The sequence below is a fragment of the Anolis sagrei genome, chromosome Y, assembly GCF_037176765.1.
Source record: "Anolis sagrei isolate rAnoSag1 chromosome Y, rAnoSag1.mat, whole genome shotgun sequence".
Taxonomy (NCBI): Eukaryota; Metazoa; Chordata; class Lepidosauria; order Squamata; family Dactyloidae; genus Anolis; species Anolis sagrei.
In genome coordinates, this window is record NC_090035.1 from 20,933,939 (window position 1) to 20,957,564 (window position 23,626).

Below are 23,626 nucleotides of genomic sequence, written 5' to 3' on the forward strand. Positions count from 1 at the left end.
GTTACATTGCAACAGGTGGTCAGTGGTTTGCTCTTCTCCACACTTGCATGTCAAGGATTCCACTTTGTGCCCCCATTTCTTGAGGTTGGCTCAACATCTTGTGGTGCCAGAGCGCAGTCTGTTCAGCACCTTCCAAGTCGCCCAGTCCTCTGTGTGCCCAGGGGGCAGTCTCTTATTTGGTATCAGCCATTGGTTGAGGTTCTGGGTTTGAGCCTGCCACTCTTGGACTCTCGCTTGCTGAGGTGTTCTAGCGAGTGTCTCTGTAGATCTTAGAAAACTATGTCTAGATTTAGGTTGTTGACATGCTGGCTGTTACCCAAACAGGTGGTGAGCTGGAGATGTCTCTGCCTTGGTCCTTTCATTATTGGCTGCCACTTCCTGGCGGATGTCAGGTGGTGTGTAAAGGTCCCTTACCTTTTGCAGCCAGGATTGCAGGGCCTAGAGTGAGTCTGCCAGCTAGTTTGCAGCTTAGGTGGGCCTGGCGAAACAGCAGTAGCCATTTTAGATCAGGGAAGGCACAATCTTAGAGAGAGTTTAGAGAGGGGGCGTGTCTTAGGCCTGAGCCAGCAGAGATCGACCAGGATTGGTTTAGAAAAGGAGGCGGAGTTTAGAGAGGCTTGGAGGGAAAAAGAGCCTTTTAAGTCAGAAAGGGGGAGTTGAAGATTAGAGTTCGAAGAGAAAGGATGTTTTAGAAGATTATGGTTTAAGAGTTAGGATAGGGCAAAGTTTGCCAGTGGTTTGCCAGCAAAGTTAGCTGAAGCAAACTGAACAGCTATTAGGGATATAGCTGGGTTGTAGCTAGATAGGACCAGGTTAGTGTATCTGAGCTATAGAAGAAATCCTGACAGAGATTTAGTTCCTGTTAAGTTTTCTTGTTGGTGAAGAGAAGAAACTCTTTTTATTGTAACAAAGACAAAACTATTATTGTAACCGCTACAGCCAAGGATCACCGCCTTGTCGGGGCGCTGGAGCTTGAGCACCTCAATGATGTCATGAGCGAAACCGTGAAGGGACACCCAAGACGGGACGGTTGTGGCAGAGAGGTCAGACCAAGCGTGATCCCTGGGGAAGGCAATGGCAAACCACTCCAGTATCCTTGCCAAGAAAACTAAATGGACCAGTACAACCAGAGATATGTCGGTATGCCATTGGAAGATGGGACTCCCAGGTCGGAAGATGGCCAAAATGCTACTGGGGAGGAGCAGAGGATAAGTTCAACTAGCCCCAGATGTGATGACGCAGCTAGCTCAAAGCCGAAAGGAAGGCTAGCGGCCGACGGTACTGGAGGCGAACGACGAATCCGATGCTCTAAAGATCAACACCCCATAGGAACCTGGAATGTAAGATCTATGAGCCAGGGCAAATTGGATGTTGTTATTGGTGAGATGTCAAGACTAAAGATAGACATTCTGGGGGTCAGCGAACTGAAATGGACTGGAATGGGCCACTTCACATCAGATGACCACCAGATCTACTACTGCGGACAAGAGGAACATCGAAGAAATGGAGTAGCCTTCATAATTAATAAGAAATTTGCTAAAGCGGTGCTTGGATACAACCCAAAAAATGACAGAATGATCTCAATTCGAGTGCAAGGAAAGCCTTTCAACATTACAGTGATCCAAATATACGCCCCAACCACAGCTGCTGAAGAAGCAGAAGTAGATCAGTTCTATGAGGATCTGCAGGACCTACTGGATAATACACCAAAAAGAGACATTATTTTCATTACAGGAGACTGGAATGCCAAGGTGGGAAGTCAAATGACAACTGGGATCACAGGCAAGCATGGTCTGGGAGAACAAAATGAAGCGGGACGCAGGCTGATAGAATTTTGCCAGGAAAACTCGCTGTGTATAACAAACACTCTCTTCCAACAACCTAAAAGACAGCTTTATACATGGACTTCACCAGATGGTCAGCACCGAAATCAGATTGACTACATCCTTTGCAGCCAAAGGTGGCGGACATCCATCCAGTCGGTGAAAACAAGACCTGGGGCTGACTGTAGCTCAGATCACGAACTTCTTATTGCCCAATTTAGAATAAAACTAAAGAGATCAGGGAAAATACACAGACCAGTTAGATATGATCTCACTAACATTCCTAGCGAATATACAGTGGAAGTGAAGAACAGATTTGAAGGACTAGATTTAGTAAACAGAGTCCCAGAAGAACTATGGACAGAAGTCCGAGACATTGTTCAGGAGGCGGCAACAAAGTACGTTCCAAAGAAAAAGAAAACCAAGAAGGCAAAATGGTTGTCTGCTGAGACACTGGAAGTAGCCCAAGAAAGGAGGAAAGCAAAAGGAAACAGGGATAAGGGGAGATATGCCCAGTTAAATGCGCAATTCCAGAGGTTAGCCAGAAGAGATAAGGAACTATTTTTAAATAAGCAATGCATGGAAGTGGAAGAAGACAACAGAATAGGAAGGACAAGAGACCTCTTCCAGAAAATTAGAAACATTGGAGGTAAATTTCAGGCAAAAATTGGTATGATAAGAAACAAAGATGGCAGGGACCTAACAGAAGCTGAAGAGATCAAGAGAAGGTGGCGAGACTATACAGAAGATCTGTATAGGAAGGATAATAATATTGAGGATAGTTTTGACGGTGTGGTGAATGAATTAGAACCAGACATCCTGAGGAGTGAGGTGGAATGGGCCTTAAGAAGCATTGCTAACAACAAGGCAGCAGGAGACGACGGGATTCCAGCTGAACTGTTTAAAATCTTAAAAGATGATGCTGTCAAGGTGATGCATGCCATTTACCAGCAAATATGGAAAACACAAGAATGGCCATCAGACTGGAAAAAATCAACTTATATCCCCATACCAAAAAAGGGAAATGCAAAAGACTGCTCCAACTTCCGTACAGTGGCCCTTATTTCTCATGCCAGTAAGGTAATGCTCAAGATCCTGCAAGGAAGACTCCAGCAATACATGGAGCGAGAGTTGCCAGATGTTCAGGCTGGGTTTAGAAAAGGTAGAGGAACGAGAGACCAAATTGCCAATATCCGCTGGATAATGGAGAAAAGCAGGGAGTTTCAGAAAAACATCTACTTCTGCTTCATTGACTATTCTAAAGCCTTTGACTGTGTGGATCATAATAAATTGTGGCAAGTTCTTAGTGGGATGGGCATCCCAAGCCACCTTGTCTCTCTCCTGAGGAATCTGTACAAGGACCAAGTAGCAACAGTCAGAACTGACCACGGAACAACAGACTGGTTCAAGATTGGGAAAGGCGTACGGCAAGGCTGCATCCTCTCACCCAACCTTTTTAACTTGTATGCAGAACACATCATGCGATGTGCGGGGCTGGATAAATGCAAAGCTGGGGTGAAAATTGCTGGAAGAAACATTAACAACCTCAGATATGCAGATGACACCACTCTGATGGCCGAAAGCGAGGAGGAGCTGAGGAACCTTCTAATCAAGGTGAAAGAAGAAAGCGCAAAAGCCGGGTTGCAGCTAAACGTCAAAAAAACCAAGATTATGGCAACAAGAATGATTGACAACTGGGAAATAGAGGGAGAAACCGTGGAGGCCGTGACAGACTTTGTATTTCTAGGTGCAAAGATTACTGCAGATGCAGACTGTGGCCAGGAAATCAGAAGACGCTTACTTCTTGGGAGGAGAGCAATGTCCAATCTCGATAAAATAGTAAAGAGTAGAGACATCAGACTGGCAACAAAGATCCGCCTAGTCAAAGCCATGGTATTCCCTGTAGTCACCTATGGATGTGAGAGCTGGACCTTAGGGAAGGCTGAGCGAAGGAAGATAGATGCTTTTGAACTGTGGTGCTGGAGGAAAGTTCTGAGAGTGCCTTGGACTGCGAGAAGATCCAACCAGTCCATCCTCCAGGAAATAAAGCCCGACTGCTCACTGGAGGGAAAGATACTAGAGACAAAGTTGAAGTACTTTGGCCACATCATGAGGAGACAGGAAAGCCTAGAGAAGACAATTATGCTGGGGAAAGTGGAAGGCAAAAGGAAGAGGGGCCGACCAAGGGCAAGATGGATGGATGGCATCCTTGAAGTGACTGGACTGACCTTGAGAGAGCTGGGGGTGGTAACGGCCGACAGGGAGCTCTGGCGTGGGCTGGTCCATGAGGTCACGAAGAGTCGGAGACGACTGAACGAATGAACAACAACACAGCCAAGATATTGAACTGCACTTACTTTCTTGTTTTTCAATCAATAAACTTTCATTGATTATTTCAATTTTAAAGCCTGAGTCAAGTGTGCCTTTGTGGCTAAGGTTTCCTACACATCCTCAATTGTTTTAAAAAGAAGAAATAATAGGGCATAGTACCTGGTGGTCTCAAATAGATATTTAATATTAGGCAGCTAGAGAGTTCCTTTTACATTTTGGTGGCAGCGGAAGAAACTTGAAGTATACCCCTCCGACATCCTTATTAGTTCCAGAGATATGGGATTGATTACAGTATATCCCCATCTTTATAATTTGGTGTACAGCGAAGTGGGATCTGATATTGATTGGTCCTCGAAGAAAATCAAACCAATTCGTTATATGGTGCAATACCGGCTAAGCAGTGTAATTTCTCCAGTGGTGTAGGACGCAGACACCCCGTGATAATGCAGCATGTCTCATTAAGAGCCAGATCCACCGTTTTAGTGTGGTGAGATGTGTTCCACACTGGGTATGCATACTCAGCAGCAGAATAGTACAGCGCAAGGGCAGATGTCTTCACTGTATCTGGTTATGATCCCCAAATTGTGCCAGTCAGCTTTCGTATGATATTGTTTCTAGCACCCACTTTTTGCTTGATGTTCAGGCAGTGCTTCTTGTAGGTAAGAGCACGGTCCAGAGTGACTCCCAGGTATTTGGGTGCGCTGCAATGCTCCAGTGGGATTCCTTCCCAGGTAATCCTCAGAGCTCGGGATACTTGTCTGTTCTTAAGGTGAAAGGCACATGTCTGTGTTTTAGATGGATTAGGGATCAGTTGGTTTTCCCTGTAATAGGCAGTAAGAGCATCTAGAGCTTCAGAAAGCTTCTGTTCTACCATCTCAAAGCTCCCTGCTTGAGCAGTAATGGCACGATTATCAGCATAGATGAAACTCTCTGTCCCTTCTGGCAGTGGCTGGTCATTTGTGTAGATGTTGAACATGGATGGAGCAAGCACATTCCCCTGAGAAAGGGCGTTCTTCTGCTTCTGCCATCTGCTTCTCTGGTCCTGGAAGTCAACAAAAAAGCTCCTGTTTTGTAGCAGGTTTCCTATGAGGCGGGTGAGGTGGTAGTCCTTTGTGATATTATACATTTTTCTCAGGAGGAGGTGGTGGTTCACAGTATCATAGGCTGCTGACAGGTCTATGAAGACAGCTCCTGTGATCTGCTGCCTTTCAAAGCCATCTTCTATATGCTGAGTCAGGTTCAACACTTGCGATGTGCAGCTTTAGCCTTTTCTGAAGCCAGTTTGCTGTGGGATCAGACATGGGTCTATTTTTCCGTAATTCATAGAATCATAGAATCAAAAAGTTGAAAGAGACCTCATGGGCCATCCAGTCCAACCCCCTGCCAAGAAGCAGGAATATTGTATTCAAATCACCCCTGACAAATGGCCATCCAGCCTCTGCTTAAAAGCTTCCAAAGAAGGAGCCTCCACCACACTCCGGGGCAGAGTTCCACTGCTGAACGGCTCTCACAGTCAGGAAGTTCTTCCTAATGTTCAGATGGAATCTCCTCTCTTGTAGTTTGAGGCCACTGTTCCGCGTCCTAGTCTCCAGGGAAGCAGAAAAAAAGCTTGCTCCCTCCGCTCTGTGGCTTCCTCTCACATATTTATACATGGCTATCATATCTCCTCTCAGCCTTCCCTATTCTATGCAAAATAAGTCTCTCCAGAACTTTGTAGAGATGCACCGATGATGCATCTAGAGCAAACTTGTCTAACATAACAAACTTTAAGTACTGATGGAATTTCAAGGAGTCAACCTGGCATGGTGTCAGTTGTAGTTAATTCACAACCTTATGCATTTTGTACAATTTTAAAAAGGACTTTTTGAAATAACTTGAGCAATGCCGGGTACCCAAGCTAATCTATATAAAGCTTTATATTGCATAGAGAAGGGTTATTTTATTTATTGTGTCATCAGCAGCCAAACATCTGTATTACATTTTTAACAAAAACAAACAAAATAGAGAAGGCTTAATGTAAAGATCCCTTACCTTTTTCAGCCTGGATGGCAGGGCCTAGGAGAAGTCTGCCAGCTAGTTTGCAGCTTAGGTGGGCCTGGCAAAAGCAGCAGTAGCCATTTTAAATCAGGGAAGGCACCATTTTAGAGAGGGGGAGTGTCTTAGGCCCGAGTCAGCATGAGAACGGCCAGGATTGGTTTAGGAAAAGGGGCAGAGTTTAGAGAGACATGGAGGGGAAAAGAGCCTTTTCAGTGAGAAAGAGGGGGAGTGGGAGATTAGAGTAGGGAGAGAAAGGGTGTTTTAGAAGTTTGTGCTTGAGATAGTTTAGGAGAAGGCAGTTTGTCATAGGTTTGCCAGCAAAGTCAGCTGAAGCAAACTGGAACAGCTATGAGGGGAAACATAGCTGGATTGTAGTTAGTTAGACCATAGTTTAGGGTAGCTAAGCTACAGAATTAATCCTGACAGAGATTCAGTTCCTGTTAGGTTTGCTTGTTAAGGAAGAGAAGAAAATCTCTGTATTGTAACAAAGACAGAACCATTATATGTAACCATTACGCATTTCAAGACAAAAGCCAAAATTTCTCTGTAACAACCAAGATATTAAACAACACTTACTTTCTTGTGTTTTTATCAATAAACTTTCATCGATTATTCAAAATTTTAAAAGCCTGAGTCAAGTGTGCCTTTGTGGCTATAGTTCCTTAAACAGCCTCAACTGTTTTTTTAAAAAAAGAAGAAATAATAAGACACAGTGCTTAGTGGTCTTAAAAACACCTTTAATATTTTGGGCAGCTAGAGTGTTCCCTTGCATCATAGATTGGTGGCAGAGGTTGCGGGATTGATCGATTTGCGATCGATATCTTTATATTGGTGGCAGCGATGCGGAATTGATCAATAGCAATATCATTATAGTTAACACCCCTGAGGTGTTCATTTTGCTGTCTGTGCCGAGGATTTCACTCCACTTTCTGTCCCTGTGAGAACTGGATTTTAAGAAATTTGGTTTGTTGTGGAAACAAGGATTGGTGATAAAGCTTCAATGGAGACCCTTTTCCCAGTGATAATTGTCACCAGAGTGAATTTCTCTTTCTAGGGGTAGATTTCCCCTCACTTCCTGTTGTCTCACCCCATTTATAACTAGGAGTTAGATGTTTGTAACTCAGGGACTGCCTGCAAAACTTTCCAGCCCTTCAACAACAGACGCCTAGCAACCCTAATAGCGACATCAATTAGTTGTGAGCAGGAAATTCCCACTGTTCCAGCAGGGAAGAAAAGCAGCCACATACTCAACATGAAGGCAACATCCTCTTCTCTTCCATCTCTGAGGGGAACACTTTGGGAAACGTTTGGAGGAGTAGCAGGAGAAGAAGGTTTTTACAAACTTCCACCCAACCTCTCCTTTCTGATACCCATAAATACCTGTTGATTAAGAAAGGCTGTCTGGCATTTAGTAGCCTGATTTGTACATGTGTGGGATTTTGTACATACATAGAATCATAGAATCAAAGAGTTGGAAGAGACCTCATGGGCCATCCAGTCCAACCCCCTGCCAAGAAGCAGGAATATTGCATTCAAATCACCCCTGACAGATGGCCATCCAGCCTCTGTTTAAAAGCTTCTAAAGAAGGAGCCTCCACCACACTCCGGGGCAGTGAGTTCCACTGCTGAACAGCTCTCACAGTCAGGAAGTTCTTCCTCGTGTTCAGATGGAATCTCCTCTCTTGTAGTTTGAAGCCATTGTTCCGCGTCCTAGTCTCCAGGGAAGCAGAAAACAAGCTTGCTCCCTCCTCCCTGTGGCTTCCTCTCACATATTTATACATGGCTATCGTATCTCCTCTCAGCCTTCTCTTCTTCAGGCTAAACATGCCCAGCTCCTTAAGCCGCTCCTCATAGGGCTTGTTCTCCAGACCCTTGATCATTTTAGTCGCCCTCCTCTGGACACATTCCAGCTTGTCAATATCTCTCTTGAATTGTGGTGCCCAGAATTGGACACAATATTCCAGGTGTGGTCTAACCAAGGCAGAATAGAGGGGTAGCATTACTTCTCTAGATCTAGACACTATGCTCCTATTGATGCAGGCCAAAATCCCATTGGCTTTTTTTTGCTACCACATCACATTGCTGGCTCATGTTTAACTTGTTGTCCATGAGGACTCAAAGATCTTTTTCACACATACTGCTCTCGAGCCAGGCATTGTCCCCCATTCTGTATCTTTGCATTTCGTTTTTTCTGCCTAAGTGGAGTATCTTGCATTTGTCACTATTGAATTTCATTTTGTTAGTTTTGGCCCATCTCTCTAATCTGTCAAGATGGTTTGAATTCTGCTCCTGTCCTCTGGAGTATTGGCTATCCCTCCCAATTTGGTGTTGTCTGCAAACTTGATGATCATGCCTTCTAGCCCTTAATCGAAGTCATTAATAAAGATATTGATCAGGACCGGGCCCAGGAACGAACCCTGCAGTACTTCGCTTGTCACTTCTTTCCAGGATGAAGAGGAAGCATTGGTGAGCACTCTCTGGGTTCGTCCATTTAACCAATTACTGATCCACCTCACCGTAGTTTTGCCTAACCTACATTGGACTAGTTTGTTTGCCAGAAGGTCATGGGGGACCTTGTCGAAGAAGGCCTTACTGAAATCCAGGTACGCTACATCCACGGCATTCCCCGCATCTTCCCAGCTTGTAACTCTATCGAAAAAAGAGATCAGATTAGTCTGGCATGACTTGTTTTTGATAAATTCATGTTGACTATTAGCGATGACTGCATTTGTTTCTAAGACTTTGCAGACCACTTCCTTAACAATATTTTCCAGAATCTTGCCTGGTATCGACGTGAGGCTGATCGGATGGTAATTGTTTGGGTCATCCTTTTCCCCCCTCTTGAAGATTGGGACCACATTGGCCCTCCTCCAGTCTGCTGGAACTTCTCCCGTTCTCCAAGAACTCTCAAAGATAATTGCCAATGGTTCCGAAATGACTTCCGCTAGTTCCTTCAGTATTCTTGGGTGTAGTTGATCTGGCCCTGGGGACTTGAACTCATTTAGAGCGGCCAGGTATTCCTGGATGACTTGTTTCCCAATTTGGGGTTGGATGTCCTCTAATCCGTCATCCACTCAATCATGCAATGTATCAGCCATTTGTTAGGCGAGGAGAATAATATGAACAAAATAACAGAGGTCTGCTTGTATGGTTTATATATATTTTCTCCTCTGTGCATTCTTTAATAGAGCTATATTTTGCAAAAACAAACCAAAAAACCAACCCCAACCCCCCCCCCCCCCAAAAAAAAAAAGAGTCAACAAAGGAGTAACTTGGAAATTTCCATACACAAAGCAATCAGAATGCCCACGGAAAAAAATACCTAAGAAAGCTCATATAAAGTTATCACAAACATCTTGGGAAATAGCCACAAAGCACCAGGTAGTTTTCCTTAAAAACACCGAGAACACTTAACATTTTGTGAATGTCTTGCGAATGAAAAACTCTGATACTTACAGCCCCCAATTTTCTTCCTTAGCTCTCCATAACAAATTAGGCCATAGAGCTCCAGGGATGATTTTTTCAGCCCTTGAGAAAAGACTGTAGGGGGGAAAAGGAAGAAGAAACCACAAATGTTAAAGTAAAAAAAGAAACACTCTGGTTGCATCAACAGAAAGCTGAGACTTTCTTATTTAGGATTTTTGTAGAGAACAAGATAAAAAAATCATTATTTAGGAATTTTTTCGAGAACAAGATAAAAATTAACCATTGTGTCAAAAGGTTCATGGTAAATCAAGAGATTTTTCTGTAATTAATACAAAAGGGATGTTTTCTGGGATCAGAATCATACAACAATAATCTCAGATGGGACAGCAAGTTATCTATTTAGGATTTTTGATTATTTCCTTGTTATTTTGGATATTATATTTAAGTAACTTGAATTTCAAATGCTATTTTATTCAATTTTGAGGTATTTCTTGGTCACCTATAAAAGAAAGAATATTATGACAAAGTAAAAAAGCTAAAATAAATAATCACAATGATAGCATTTGTCAAATTAGTGTGGGCATCTGATCATGCATTCATTGGAATAGGTACTTAACATGACACCTTCTATACATTTTGAACTACAACTCCCAACAGCCTGGACAACAATAAAAGAAGTATGAAAACTTTGACCTGGAATTTATGGAAGCAACCAGCTTGCTTCGCCTTTGCAAACCCTACTGGCCTCTCTCTTTCAGTTCAGTGCAATGGACTCCACTGTCTGCTATTGCCCTGTACCATACATGAAATGCTAGCAATATGAAGAATGTTTGAGTTGAAGCATCTGCACACAAATCACCATCATTTAATAATATGGGATGTGATCATCTGTTTTTGGAGGGCATCTGCAGATCCAGAGGGTCCACTGTAATTAGATACAAAATCAATTAGGTTGTAAGCAGAATCTAGAATGCAAAATATCTTTCTTGGTTCATTGCACTAGTTTCAGCAATCCTGTAATTTGTTTTGGCCTACCATAAGGATGTCACCTGGGTTGCAGAAAGGAGTGCAAATGGGACATACTAGTTTGATGCACTGCTGAGTGATTCCTTCTCTTACTTTCAAGCATTGATTCAATTTATATTGCACTTCCCCTCCATCATAGAGTACAATGGGATTTCTGCATGGTGTCACCTTCAGACATCGATCAAACCTTTACTGTGAAGACCATACTGAGGGACATGCTCTTACGAGTAACTTTTTCCATGAGCGACCTTAGAATATCATTGTTGTGTAGCTACATCAAGTGTAAAAGTGCTCACCATTATCAAAGTCAATGTATTTGGAAATTTTGTGCCAGGTGCGATAGTAGAAATGGCGAACCTGCTCCTTGTTTTTAACCATGCTTGCTGGCTTGCTCTTCTTTTTATATTTCAGGGCAATGTTGTTCTGAATGGCTTCAAAGTCTTTTCCATGCTGAAAAGGCAAATGTAAACAAGTGATGGACAAGAGTCTAGTAGAAATAAGCAAGAATTTATAAGAGAGCTAGATTTCTCATTTTTATACCTATTGAATGATTTAATGCCTATTTGAAATAATTGATAAAATTCTGCAGTTACAGAAAGGCTCACAGGATTTAGCTGTGGCTTCAGAATGTCTACTAAAAATAGCTATACCTGTCAACTGTTTGAAAATCAGACAGAAGTTAAGTAATTTGAAGCTCTGGGCACAATTGTTTATGGGCTTTATAATAGCAGGATGTATTATTCCATTCAATTCAGAATGTGGAATGTTCCGCAGCATTGGGGAATTGTCCTATTCACCTCAGATGACTAAAAACATTTAAATACATTTGAGATAAATGCTATTGCAAGCATGGGCAAACCTGGACCCTCCAGGTGTTTTGGACTTCAACTTCCACAATTCCTAACAGCCTACTGGCTGTTAGGAATTGTGGAAGTCCAAAACACTTGGAGGGCACAAGTTTGCCCATGTCTGCTGTTGACCCACACATCTTTTGAACACACTGCTTGAGGACATGGCAACAATGAACTTCTGAACACACCCACCTCATAAAGACCCTCAAAGAAAGTATTCTTATCCTCTGTACTCCAGGATTCCCACTGACGTCTGACCTTCTTGCCTTCTTCTTTTTCTCCAGCCGAGGAGCTCAGGTTCCTGGCAGCTGATTTTGAACTGCCAGCTGGGTTGCTGGGGAGGATTCCCGAAGAGTTGCCAAATGAGGCCCCACTATTATCTCCACCTTTTTATAACACAAAACAAATGCCATATATTCCCTAATGATTGTACCATGGTACTAAGGAGTCATCACATGTCCTTAAAAATTGTAGCAATAATTTAAAAAGTTTTGCAGATAGTCAGGAAACAGAACAAAAATAAAGAAAACCGCAAAGAAGAGTACAGTTTAGAGCAGTGGTTCCCAACCTGTGTTCTGTGGGCCACCAGTGGTCTCCAAAAACTAAAACATGATCTGTGGCCTCACCATTACTACACCGCTGCAACGAGAGCAACTGGCCCTCTTATAGTGCCAAGGCAATGGGGGTGTCAGGAGGAGAGCCTCCTGACTGTCGCTTCTCTTTCTCCTCCTCCCTCCCCCTCAGCGGAGCCATTCCATGTAGCATCTGGAAGCCTTGGTGTCTTCATTTTTAGGCCTGTTCTTTGCGTTATTTGGGGTGCTGATTCAGAAAACTGCATGTGGCAACAAGAGCAACTGGTCTTGCAAAACCCCCTTATAGTGCCGAGGTAACAGGGATGTTGGGAGACGCTGACTACCCATAAAAGATTTCTACTATTACATCAACTCTAAATTATTAAATATGGCTTTCTATGGGCGAGCAGATAGTGACTACTGGATGGCATATGTTCTGACTGAGTCTGCTGTGCTTGATGTGAAGGACCAGTGCTAACCATCTCGCCATCTGAGACGCCTGTCATCGCGTCTTCCATCTCCACTCCTGGAAGGACTAGCATTGACCATCCCACCATCTGATCTTGCTGCCATCCGACTGTCCATCTCCATTTCCAGTTAAGACTGGCGATAGAGTTTTCCCCCTTGGAGCCTGCACTGGTTGAGGAACTCCTTTGGACCGGTGACCACCTACTTCAGCCGGCGGGGTTGCCTGCAGTCGGGTTGCAATACCTACGACGACTGGTGGTGCTGTACTATTGGGGCTGTGACAGTGTGCTCCATCTGCAGTTAAGAACTTCTTGTGCAGTCCTCCAGGGCCCCCCATTGTGTGGTGGTGGCTGCAGGCTTGCTATCCATCCTGGCTTGGTTGTGGTGTAATTGTGAAGCTGCTTTTTTACTGCTTACTGTTTGTTTGAGACCAGTCGCCAGTTGCCAACGATCATTATAGACACCCTCGGCTTGCCAAGGGTCAGTCGCCCTTCCATCCACCCAACAAACAGGAATATATTCCAACCTCCAGTAGTACAGCCGTACTCCATCCTGGGCAGCGGCTCTAGGGGGGTTATTGTGTGTTTGGTGCTACTGTTCCACCTATGCGCAGAGAAGACTGTCAACAGCTGCAGATTGACTGAAGCCATCAGTAGAGGAACTATACGGCTCCCTCCTGGAGCCCGAGGTCCTGCTGCGAATATCTCTCAAGCTACTGTGATTTGCACCTGGCACTTTTTCCTATGCCCCTACTTAATGTCAATTACACTGCTAATCTGTCGATTTCTTGCCAATAAGAATTGCACTGTGTAGGAATACCTCTGTAGTCTAATCTCCCATTGCACTGTTATGAAAGATGACTTGTTACCACTCCAGCACTTTAATTAACGGTGAGATCTCTGTTAGTTACTAATGTCAATGGTGCTATTGTGCGGTCACTTTAATTTTGCATTTGCACTTTACATCGTGTATTATATAATCACTCCTAACAATGGTCGAATGGCCGGGGAAAATTGGAGATGGTTTTATAAGGCGGAGGAATTGAACTACAATAATGGTGGAAATGATGGTTTAACAACCGCCAGGGCTATTGACATATCATATAACAACGCACTAGTGAACTACCAGGATGTGGAGAATGATAGAGGGGGGGGAGGGGGGAGGGAGTTCCGGTGCTTGGGGGCCCCCCATCGAGGTTATGATGGGGAGGGGGAGATACGGGAAAGGGAGAGTTAAAAAACCAATTTGGCCAATTCGTGAGCAAAACCTAAGAAAAATTCCAAAATGTCCTCCCGACATGGTAAACTTGGGTTCCAAGGTAGACGGTCCTCCCGGATTAAAGGTGGTGCTGTTGAACGCCAGGTCTGTCAATGGTAAAACATCAACCATTCAGGATTTAATCCTGGATGAAAAGGCAGACCTGGCGTGCATCACGGAGACCTGGTTGGACGAGGCTGGAGGGGTTAATCTCACCCAGCTTTGCCCACCAGGTTATGCCGTACAACACCAACCGAGATCCGGGGGGCAGGGAGGTGGAGTTGCAATAGTCTATAAAGATTCCATCTCCTTGGTCAGGGGCCCGGCCGTACAGTCGACCTTGTTTGAATGTGTCCACCTGAGGCTAGGAGACCGGGACAGAATAGGGATGTTGTTGGTGTACCGACCACCCCGCTGCACCACGGCCGCCCTACCTGAGCTTGCAGAGTTGGTCTCGGGCCTGGCACTGGAGTCCCAACGGCTTGTAGTGCTGGGGGACTTCAATGTCCGTGCAGAGACCACTCTTTCAGGAGCGGCTCAGGATTTCATGGCTTCCATGGCAACTATGGGGTTGTCCCAATTAATATCTGGCCCTACCCACTGTGCTGGACACACACTTGACTTGGTCTTCTGTCAGGGCTGGGAAGAAGGTGGCGGTGTGGAGGAGTTATCAATCTCCCCTTTGCCATGGACTGACCACCACCTGATCAAGTTTAGACTTGCTGCAACTTCTAACCTCCGCAGGGGTGGTGGACCCATTAAGATGGTCCACCCCAGGAGGCTTATGGATCCAGAAGGACTCCTGATGGCTCTTGGGGATGTTTCCGCTTCCTTGGATGGTGATTCTGTCGATGCCCTGGTCGCTCACTGGAATAGGGAGTTGACTAGGGCAATAGACACGGTTGCTCCGGAGCGCCCCCTCTTAAGTCGCCGAGCGAAACCGGCTCCTTGGTTCAACGAGGAGCTGGTGGAGCTAAAGCTAACAAAGAGGTGGCTAGAGAGCGTGTGGAGGAAAGAGCCCAGCGAGCCAAACCGAACACGCCTACGCCTCTATCTAAGGGCGTATGGCGCGGCAATAGAGGCCGAGCAAAATGCTTTCTACTCGGCCAATATTGCATCCGCAAGGAACCGTCCGGCAGAGCTGTTCCGAGTAGTCAGAGGGTTGTTGAATCCCACCTTGAGTGGGTCCCCTGACGACTCGGCAGCGCGCTGTGAAGCACTTATTTATTTATTTATTTATTTGCTGCATTTATTAACCGCCGCTCTCAGCCCTGGGGCGACTCAGTACTTTGCGGACAAAGTCGCTTTGATCCGCGCGGGCTTTGACACCACATTAACTGCAGTCTCTGAGGATGTAACTCAAGCATCTGCTTGTCCAGTTTTGTTGGATTCGTTTTGATCTGTTCAACTCGACGAGGTCATAAGGGTTCTGGGAGAGGCGAGGCCCACCACATGCATCCTAGACCCCTGCCCTTCCTGGCTGGTAAAAGAAGCCAGAGGGGGTTTGGCAGAGTGGGTAAAGGTGGTGGTTAATGCCTCCCTTCGGGAAGGAAAGATTCCAGCCAGCTTAAAACAAGCTGTCATCAAACCGCTGTTGAAAAAACCATCACTAGACCCCACTCAATTCGTCAACTTTCGGCCAGTCTCCAATCTCCCCTACTTGGGCAAAGTCCTGGAACGTGTGGTGGCCTCGCAACTCCAGGAATTCCTGGTGGACACGGACTATCTAGATCCGTCACAGTCTGGCTTTAGGCCGGGACATGGTACTGAGACAGCCTTGGTCGCCTTAGTTGATGATCTGCGCCGGGAACTGGACAGGGGGAGTGTGTCCCTGTTGGTTCTGCTGGACCTCTCTTCGGCCTTCGATACCGTCGACCACGGTATCCTTCTGGGACGCCTCACGGGAATGGGTCTTGGGGGTACTGCCTTGCAATGGCTCCGGTCCTTTCTCAAGGGTCGCTCCCAGAAGGTGTCACTAGGGGACTCCTGCTCGACTCCTCGGCCATTGCACTGTGGAGTCCCGCAGGGCTCAATACTGTCCCCTATGTTGTTTAACATATACATGAAGTCGTTGGGAGAGACCATCCAGAGTTTTGGGGTGCGTTGTCATCTGTCCAACTCTATCACTCCTTTCCACCTGCCACTAAGGAGGCTGTTCAGGTCATGAACCGGTGCTTGGCCGCTGTCACGGACTGGATGAGGGACAACAGATTGAAACTAAATCCAGACAAGACAGAGGTACTCCTGGTCAGTCGTAAGACGGAACAGGGTACGGGGTTACAGCCTGTGCTGGACGGGGTCACACTCCCCCTAAAAGCACAGGTACGCAGTCTGGGAGTTCTCCTGGATTCATCGCTGAGCCTGGAACCCCAGGTTTCAGCGGTGGTCAGGGGAGCATTCGTACAATTAAAACTTGTGCGCCAGCTGCGTCCGTACCTTGGGAGGGCTGACTTGGCAACGGTAGTACACGCTTTGGTTACATCCCGCTTAGATTACTGCAACGCTCTCTACGTGGGGTTGCCTCTGAAGACTGCCCAGAAGCTGCAGCAAGTACAACGCGCGGCAGCCAGATTACTAATGGGTGCGGGGTACAGGGAGCACACCACTCCGCTGTTACTCGAACTCCACTGGCTGCCGATTAGCTTCCGAGCACAATTCAAAGTGCTGGTGTTAACCTATAAAGCCCTAAACGACTCCGGCCCTGTTTACCTCTCCGAACGTATTCTCCCCTACGAACCATCAAGACCACTAAGATCGTCTGGAGGGGCCCTGCTCTCGGTCCCTACGCCTGCACAAGCACGGCTGGTGGGGCCTTCTCGATGGTGGCCCCTCGACTTTGGAACTCCCTGCCATTAGAGATCAGAACAGCCCTCTCCCTCATGACATTCAGGAAACTAACAAAGACCTGGTAGTGGAATGCGGCATTTGACAACTGATTTAATTCCTTGCCCACATGAAAGGAGGATGATGAATGGGATTGTGATGGTGTTGGATGATTTGGCTCTTTTAACTGGGATGATAATGTTTTAATGTGTATGGTGCTGATATTTTAATCGTGTAATGAAGTGGCATTGTGTTGTTATTGTATATTTTTTGTATGTTAACACATGTTGTGAACCGGTCTGAATCCCTCTTTGAAGGCGAGAGGGTCGGTATATAAAACCTCGAAATAAATAAAATAAATTAATTCTGTATCAGAAACTAGAGTTGATGTGGTCTATCCAATGCAATTTTCTGAATCAGCATCCCAAATAACCAAATTGAATCTAAAGTTGACCAAAAACTGGTTCGTAATCCTTTTGGTGCTAACATTGGAGAGTGGTCCCTGGTCAAGTAGTCCCTGGCCGAAAAAGGGTTAGGAACCACTGTTTTAAAGTAACAAAGTAACATACCTGTGTTCTGTATTATCAAGACCTAAAGAATTATGTGAAATGCAATTATTACTACAAAAGAGTTCAGAATGACAATGTTCCGGCGGGTGGGGGGAGGGGGGGGCATGGGGACAGACCGACCTGTACACCAGCTCGAAATGCAACAGGTTTTAGTAAAGTAATTTTTGTTGACACAATGTCATGGATTAGCCCTCTTCATTTTGGGCCCAATGCTATTCAATATTTTTTCTAAATGCTTGATGGAAGAAAGGACACTTATCAAACTTGCAGGTGGCATTAAATTAGGAGGGCAGAATGAAAATTTAAAATTATCTGAAGAGCTGGCCCAAAGCAAAATAAATTTCAACTGGTATGGCACTTCGGAAAAAATCATGCAAAGATATAGGCTGGGTGTACTCAGGGGTGGCTCAACCCATTATGCAAAGTAAGCATTCGCAGTATAGTTCATTTTGCCCAGGGGTGCTCTTTGGGGAAAATAGATCTTAATATATGTGAGTTGTAGTCACTGGGATGTATACTTCACCTAAAATCAAAGAGGATTCTGAACTCCACCAATGATGGAATTGAATCAAATATGGGGGGGGGGGGGGATACTGTTTGCTTACCGTTAAAAATTACCTAGGGCCGCCTCTGGAAGACTTGACAACAGTACATGTAGAAGGGATCTAGGAGTCTTAGTAGATCACAAGTTCATCACAAATCAACAGTGATGCAGCAGCTAAAAAAGCCAATGAGATTCTAGGCTGCATCAATAGGAGGGTTGTATCACTCTATTCTGCTTTGGTCAGACTTCACCTAGAATACTTTGCCTAGTTCTGGGCACCACAATTACGAAGGATACTGACAATCTGGAAGGCGTCCACATAGTGGGGACCAAGATCCCCTATGAAAAGTGGTAGAGCTGGGCATGTTTTGCCTAGAGAAGAGAAAGTTAAGAAGCAACATGAGAGCCACGTTAGAACATTTGAAAGATGGAGTCAGTTTTCTGCTCTTCCCATAGCCATTTATTCAAACTACAAGAAAAGTGATTCCACCTAAACATTAGGAAGAATTTCCCGACGGTTAGAGCTGTTCGGCAGTGGAATCTGCCATAGCCTGGGAGAGTGGTGGAGTCTTTTTCTCTGAAGGTTTTTAAGTAGAAGCTGAATGAGTTTTCTCATTGTACATCCCGCATGGAAGAGGGTTGGACTGGACGGTCTTTGGGGTCTTTTCCAACTCTCTGATTCTAACTTCAATAGGATCACAATGCTTCAGTCAGGTTGCTGACCAGGACCGATTAGAGGGAACATGTAAACCGTTCGTTGCAATGGCTTTATTAGCTACTGGGCTTCCAAAGTGCTCATTATGACTTTAAGACCCTCTATCACTTAGATCCAAACAATCTGAATGATCCTATCTCCCTTGTGAGTTTTAAGGCTTTACCTTTTTCCCACCGCCATCAGAGGGAAATAAGGAAAGGAGTCAGGGGAAAACGTTAATGGCTGCTCTCACTTTATAGAACTCTTCCTGTGTGAGGTTCATGTGGCCCCTCTCCCCTAGCCTTTGGCTAGCAGGCAAAGACTCTTTGAGAAACAGGTCTCTGGCTTGTAATTTATGTGACAAAAAAATGTAATGTAGTGATGTTTTTATCTTTTCATATGATATTTATGTTCATATTTCAGTACATTTTAAATGTTTGACTAATGAATAATTTAAAAAACTGAACGATTATTTTTAAATACTTGGAAACCACTTCAGATCCTGTATATGGAGAAAGATGGGAAATAAATATTTTTTTAAAGCGGTCTTTTAATAGCATCCTTCATATACATCACAGGAAGCAAGCATGATAGAGAGGGATCTTCATTATAGCCCAGGGGTCCTCAAACTTTTAAAACTGGGGGCCAGTTTACTGTTCCTCAGACCGATGGAGGGCTGGACTATAGGTTGTTTTTTTTAAAAAATCAATTAAAAAATCCAATGCACATTGCACATATCTTATTTTGCTGTGTGGAAGGGTCCTTAGAGGGGGTTCTTTCTAGACCTCTTTAGGCAGTAATTCCAGGAGCAGGGAATGGGAAATCTTCCCATTTCTAGTCTGAACAAAATCTGGCTACCAGTATTTAAAAAACTCTAAAATTATAACTGTAAATAAAGAACAACACTCAAACACAGGGGAACTCCAGACAAGAAACAATCAGGACCACCTAATCACCTCTCAACAAAGGATTCTCCCTAAAAACTGTCAGGCTATGAAATGGCAATCAAGGTGGTCAATTGAAACATTCATACCTACCTCCAAAAGACAAGAGTTCTTTCTCCCACCCAATTTTCCTGGTTAAAGGCTTTCCTCTGACATGAAGTCCAGTTGTTTCTGACTCTGGGGTGTGGTGCTCATCTGCATTTCTAAGTCGAAGAGCTGGCATTGTCCGTAGACACCTTCAAGGTCATGTGGCTGGCATGACTGCATGGAGCACCGGGACAGCCTTCCTTGGGTGGCTCACGCTGTCCATCGAGCCTGACAGATAGCGTGAGCTTGCCAAGGGAGGAGCAGCCCCGTGCGGCCTACTTGCAAGTGAAGCCCCTTGCGAGAGGCTTTACTTGCAAGTAGGCCATGCAGAGCAGCTGCCCTTGGCTGGCTCATGCTGTCCATCGGGCCTGAAGGATAGTGTGAGCCTGCCAAGGGAGGAGCAACCCCATGCGGCCTACTTGCGAGTAAAGCCCCTCACGAGGGGCTTTACTCGCAAGTAGGCCATGCAGAGCAGCCTCCCTTGGCTGGCTCAAGCTGTCCATCACGCCTTCAAGGATAGTTTGAGCTTGCCAAGGAAGGAGCAGCCCCGTGCGGCCTACTTGCGAGTAAAGCCCCTCGCGAGGGGCTTTACTTGCAAGTAGGCCATGCAGAGCAGCTGCCCTTGGCTGGCTCACGCTGTCCATCGGGCCTGACGGATAGTGTGAGCCAGCCAACAGAGGGGCACTGTGTGTGGGGGGGGGGAGGCGCTCCTCCTCCGCGGGCTGGATCAGGGCCCTTGGCGGGCCGGAAGTGGTCCGCGGGCCGTAGTTTGGGGACCCCTGTTACAGCCTATGACTCTCATAGAATTTTCTATCGAAGCCTTTATATTTCTACATCTAGGAGATTTAAATCTACCTAATAAGGTCTTTGTAAGGTTCATCTGAATTGCCAGTTTGCTAACAAATTACAAGCCCATTCTGTGCTTTTAAGTGATTTTTTCATGTGAGGAGCAACTTGAGAAACTGCAAGTCACTTCTGGTGTGAGAGAATTGGCCACCTGCAGGGATGTTGCCTAGGGGATGCCCGGATTTTTCACCATCCTGTGGGAGGCTTCTCCCATGTGCCCACATGAGAAGCTGGAGCTGACAGGTGGGAGCTCACCCTAACCCTGGATTCAAACTGCTGACCTTTCGGTCAACAGTTCTGCTGGCACAAGGGTTTAACCTATTGCGTCACCGGAGGCTCTACTAAGTGAATGTGACTACCTATTAAAACAACTGTCCCAGCCTTTGGTCCTCCTGTTTTGGACTTCAGTTCCCACAATTTTTAATAGCTGATAAGATGGCTGGGATTTCTGGGAATTGAAGTTCAAAATACCTGGAGGACCAAAGGTACCACTGTACTAAAAGAAATGTACGAGTTGTTGTTGAAGAGCTTTCATGGCCTGAATCACTGTGCTGCTGAGAGTTTTTCAGACTGTATGGCAATGTTCCAGTACCATGGTTTCTGGACGTTTCGCCTGCTCTGAGGCTGGCATCTTCACAGGTTCTTCAGAATGCAGGCAAAACATCAAGAGAGAATGCTGCTGGAACATGGCCATACAGCCCGAAAAACTCACAGCAACACAATAAAACAACTATTATGGTTAATGAGAACGTTAGCTCAAGACTGCTGAAAATCACTGGGATAAAGAGATATTCTACATCATATTTGTAAGCAGTGCAAACGTGCCCAGTGAAGTTGAATGAAGACTCTCAAAACCTGTGCTAGCCAGATTGCTTGTGATGTGACTGAATCATGGGATAAACAGTTTTAAAATACTTCCACAGTTTTGCTGAGTCTGCCAAACAGAACATCTCAACAACTGAGATTAACATCTAATGGCACGTCTACATTGAGTAATTAATGTGGATTGAAGGCAGCTTGAAAATACAATACTTAAATTGTGCCTGACATGAATGCATGCATGAACATGAAATGGTGGTCTTAAACTGGAATAAATAAAATTGGGGTATACACTGAAATAAGGACTATAATGCACACCTATTCGCAAAGGTATAAACCACATTGCATGGAGAAAATTGTTATGGGACAGGCACTCACGTATGAATTGGGGCAGGGGTTTGGGGGAAGAAATGAGTCCTCACCAGCCAGGAAGCCAGAGATACTTCAAATTCTGGAAACAGATCAAAGTCAAACTCTCTGGTGCAAATAAGCACCACTTATTTGATTCGCTTTCTCCTCTGCCATATTGTTGAACTCAGAAGGAGTGAGCAGGAAGAACTGATTTTGGAGACATGGTCAAAAGTACTTCTATCAAATTTTACTACAAAAGATACAGTCTTTACTTGAAGCCAATCTGAATGTCTCAATAATGAACAACTTCAAAATATTCCAAACATAGGAACTTAACAAGAAGGTAGCCATCGACGCTTGAGATAATCAGCTCCCCAATTCTTTCAAAACTGGCCATGGCTTATGAGAACTGTAGACCAAAGCAATTGGAAGGCACCATGTTGACAAATCCTGTGTCCACTATCTGCAGCAATCGCTTGAAAATACTGAGAATGGAATGACTTCTATAATCCAAAATGGCTTCGAATTATAGCATCGCCGACAGCACCATCTCACTCAAATTTTTACTAGCCTTCACATTTAAATATTTTAAAAGCAGTTTGTAATAGCATTAATCTTGTTTGTAACTCAAGTGTACACATTTCAGTAATTTTAACAACCCAAGAGGTTGAAATATGGAACAGATTGCTACACAAGACAAAATATGACAAAAATAAAGAAACTTACGGAGAAGCTATGCTTGAAAAGGAAAACAAGTCTATGGTATCTGCTATGCAGAAACTATTAACAACTTCATAGGGCTTCACTGAGTAGTCCATATTTTCATTACTGAATTCTATTATAACTGAATTCCCCCATTGGCATTTTGAGATATCAAAACTTTCAGAGATTACTATAAATATAAAAATGCATGTATGATCCCAAAAGTGCATCACCAGGAATCTGTTCACTACAGAGGCAAATCAATAATACCTAACTATCAACAATTTAAAAAACAACTCTGCTGTTAATTTCTCTCTTGATAATTCTTTCAAACAGCCTTCTGTAGACATTTTGTTTTGAAAAAAATGTGGTGACCTAAGGGATACTAAAGTAAAAGTTTTTCCTTGACATTAAGTCTAGTTGTGTCCAACTCTGTGGGATGGTGCTCATCTCCATTTCTAAGCCGAAGAGCCGGCATTGTCAGTAGATGCCTCCAAGGTCACGTGGCCAGCATGACTGCATGGAACGCCATTACCTTCCTGCTGAAGCAGTACCTATTGATCTACTCACATTTGCATGCTGGGGCTAACAGCGGGAGCTCACCCCACTCCCCGTATTCGAACCGCCAAACTTTTGGTCAGCAAGTTCAGCTGCTCAACAGTTTAACCAGCTGTGTCACTGGGAGCAGATACTATTATAACAAAATTAATAAATTAACTGACATACATTGAGATTTGCAAGCATGCAACCTGACAGTAACATTCATTACAATTCTAAAACTTCAAATCTTACATGACACTAATCCAACATGGCAGTCTGGTGTGCAAAGGAAAGCTTGCAAATAAACACCTGAAGCACCTCATTGCACATTTGGATCTTGTACACTCTTACTTGGGAGCAAGGGTAATGCACATGAATGGCTTTCTAAGCTGAAACGAGTAGCACTGTACTGATAATGACATTCTAGATCAGGGATCCTCAAACTAAGGCCTGGGGGCCGGATGTGGCCCTCCAAGGTCATTTAACCGGCTCTCGCTCAGAGTCAACCTAAGTCTGAAACAACTTGAAAGCACACAACAATAATAACAATCCTATCTCATCAGCCAAAAGTAGGCCCACACTTCCCATTGAAATACTAATAATTTTATATTTGTTGAAATTGTTCTTCATTTTAATTATTGTATTGTTTTAAAGTGTTTTTTTGCACTACAAAAAAATATGTGCAGTGTGCATAGGAATTCATTTGTGTGTTTTTTCAAATTATAATCCGGCCCTCCAACAGTTTGAGGCACTGTAACCTGGCCCTATGTTTAAAAAGTTTGAGGACCCCTGTTCTAAATCCATTGATTTAACAGGACATATACTAAGAGATGCACACTTAACATATTCCCAGGACTGACTGAAATATCCAGTGCTATTCAACATCTGTATCAGTGACTTGGACAATGGAATACAG

General features: G+C 44.6%; 1 protein-coding gene across 4 annotated transcripts in view; it reads right to left on the reverse strand.

Moving 5' to 3' along the window:
• LOC137095282 (protein cramped-like) overlaps positions 1-23,626 on the reverse strand; it is a 66,386-nt gene that overhangs the window by 37,949 nt on the left and 4,811 nt on the right. For all 4 annotated transcript variants that reach the window (XM_067461734.1, XM_067461735.1, XM_067461733.1 and 1 more), the window contains exons 3-5: positions 11,687-11,880; positions 10,940-11,093; positions 9,648-9,731 (exon numbers count right to left, since the gene is read on the reverse strand). In XM_067461734.1, coding sequence (XP_067317835.1) covers positions 9,648-9,731; positions 10,940-11,093; positions 11,687-11,880 — 432 coding nt within the window. The remainder of the gene's footprint in view (positions 1-9,647; positions 9,732-10,939; positions 11,094-11,686; positions 11,881-23,626) is intronic.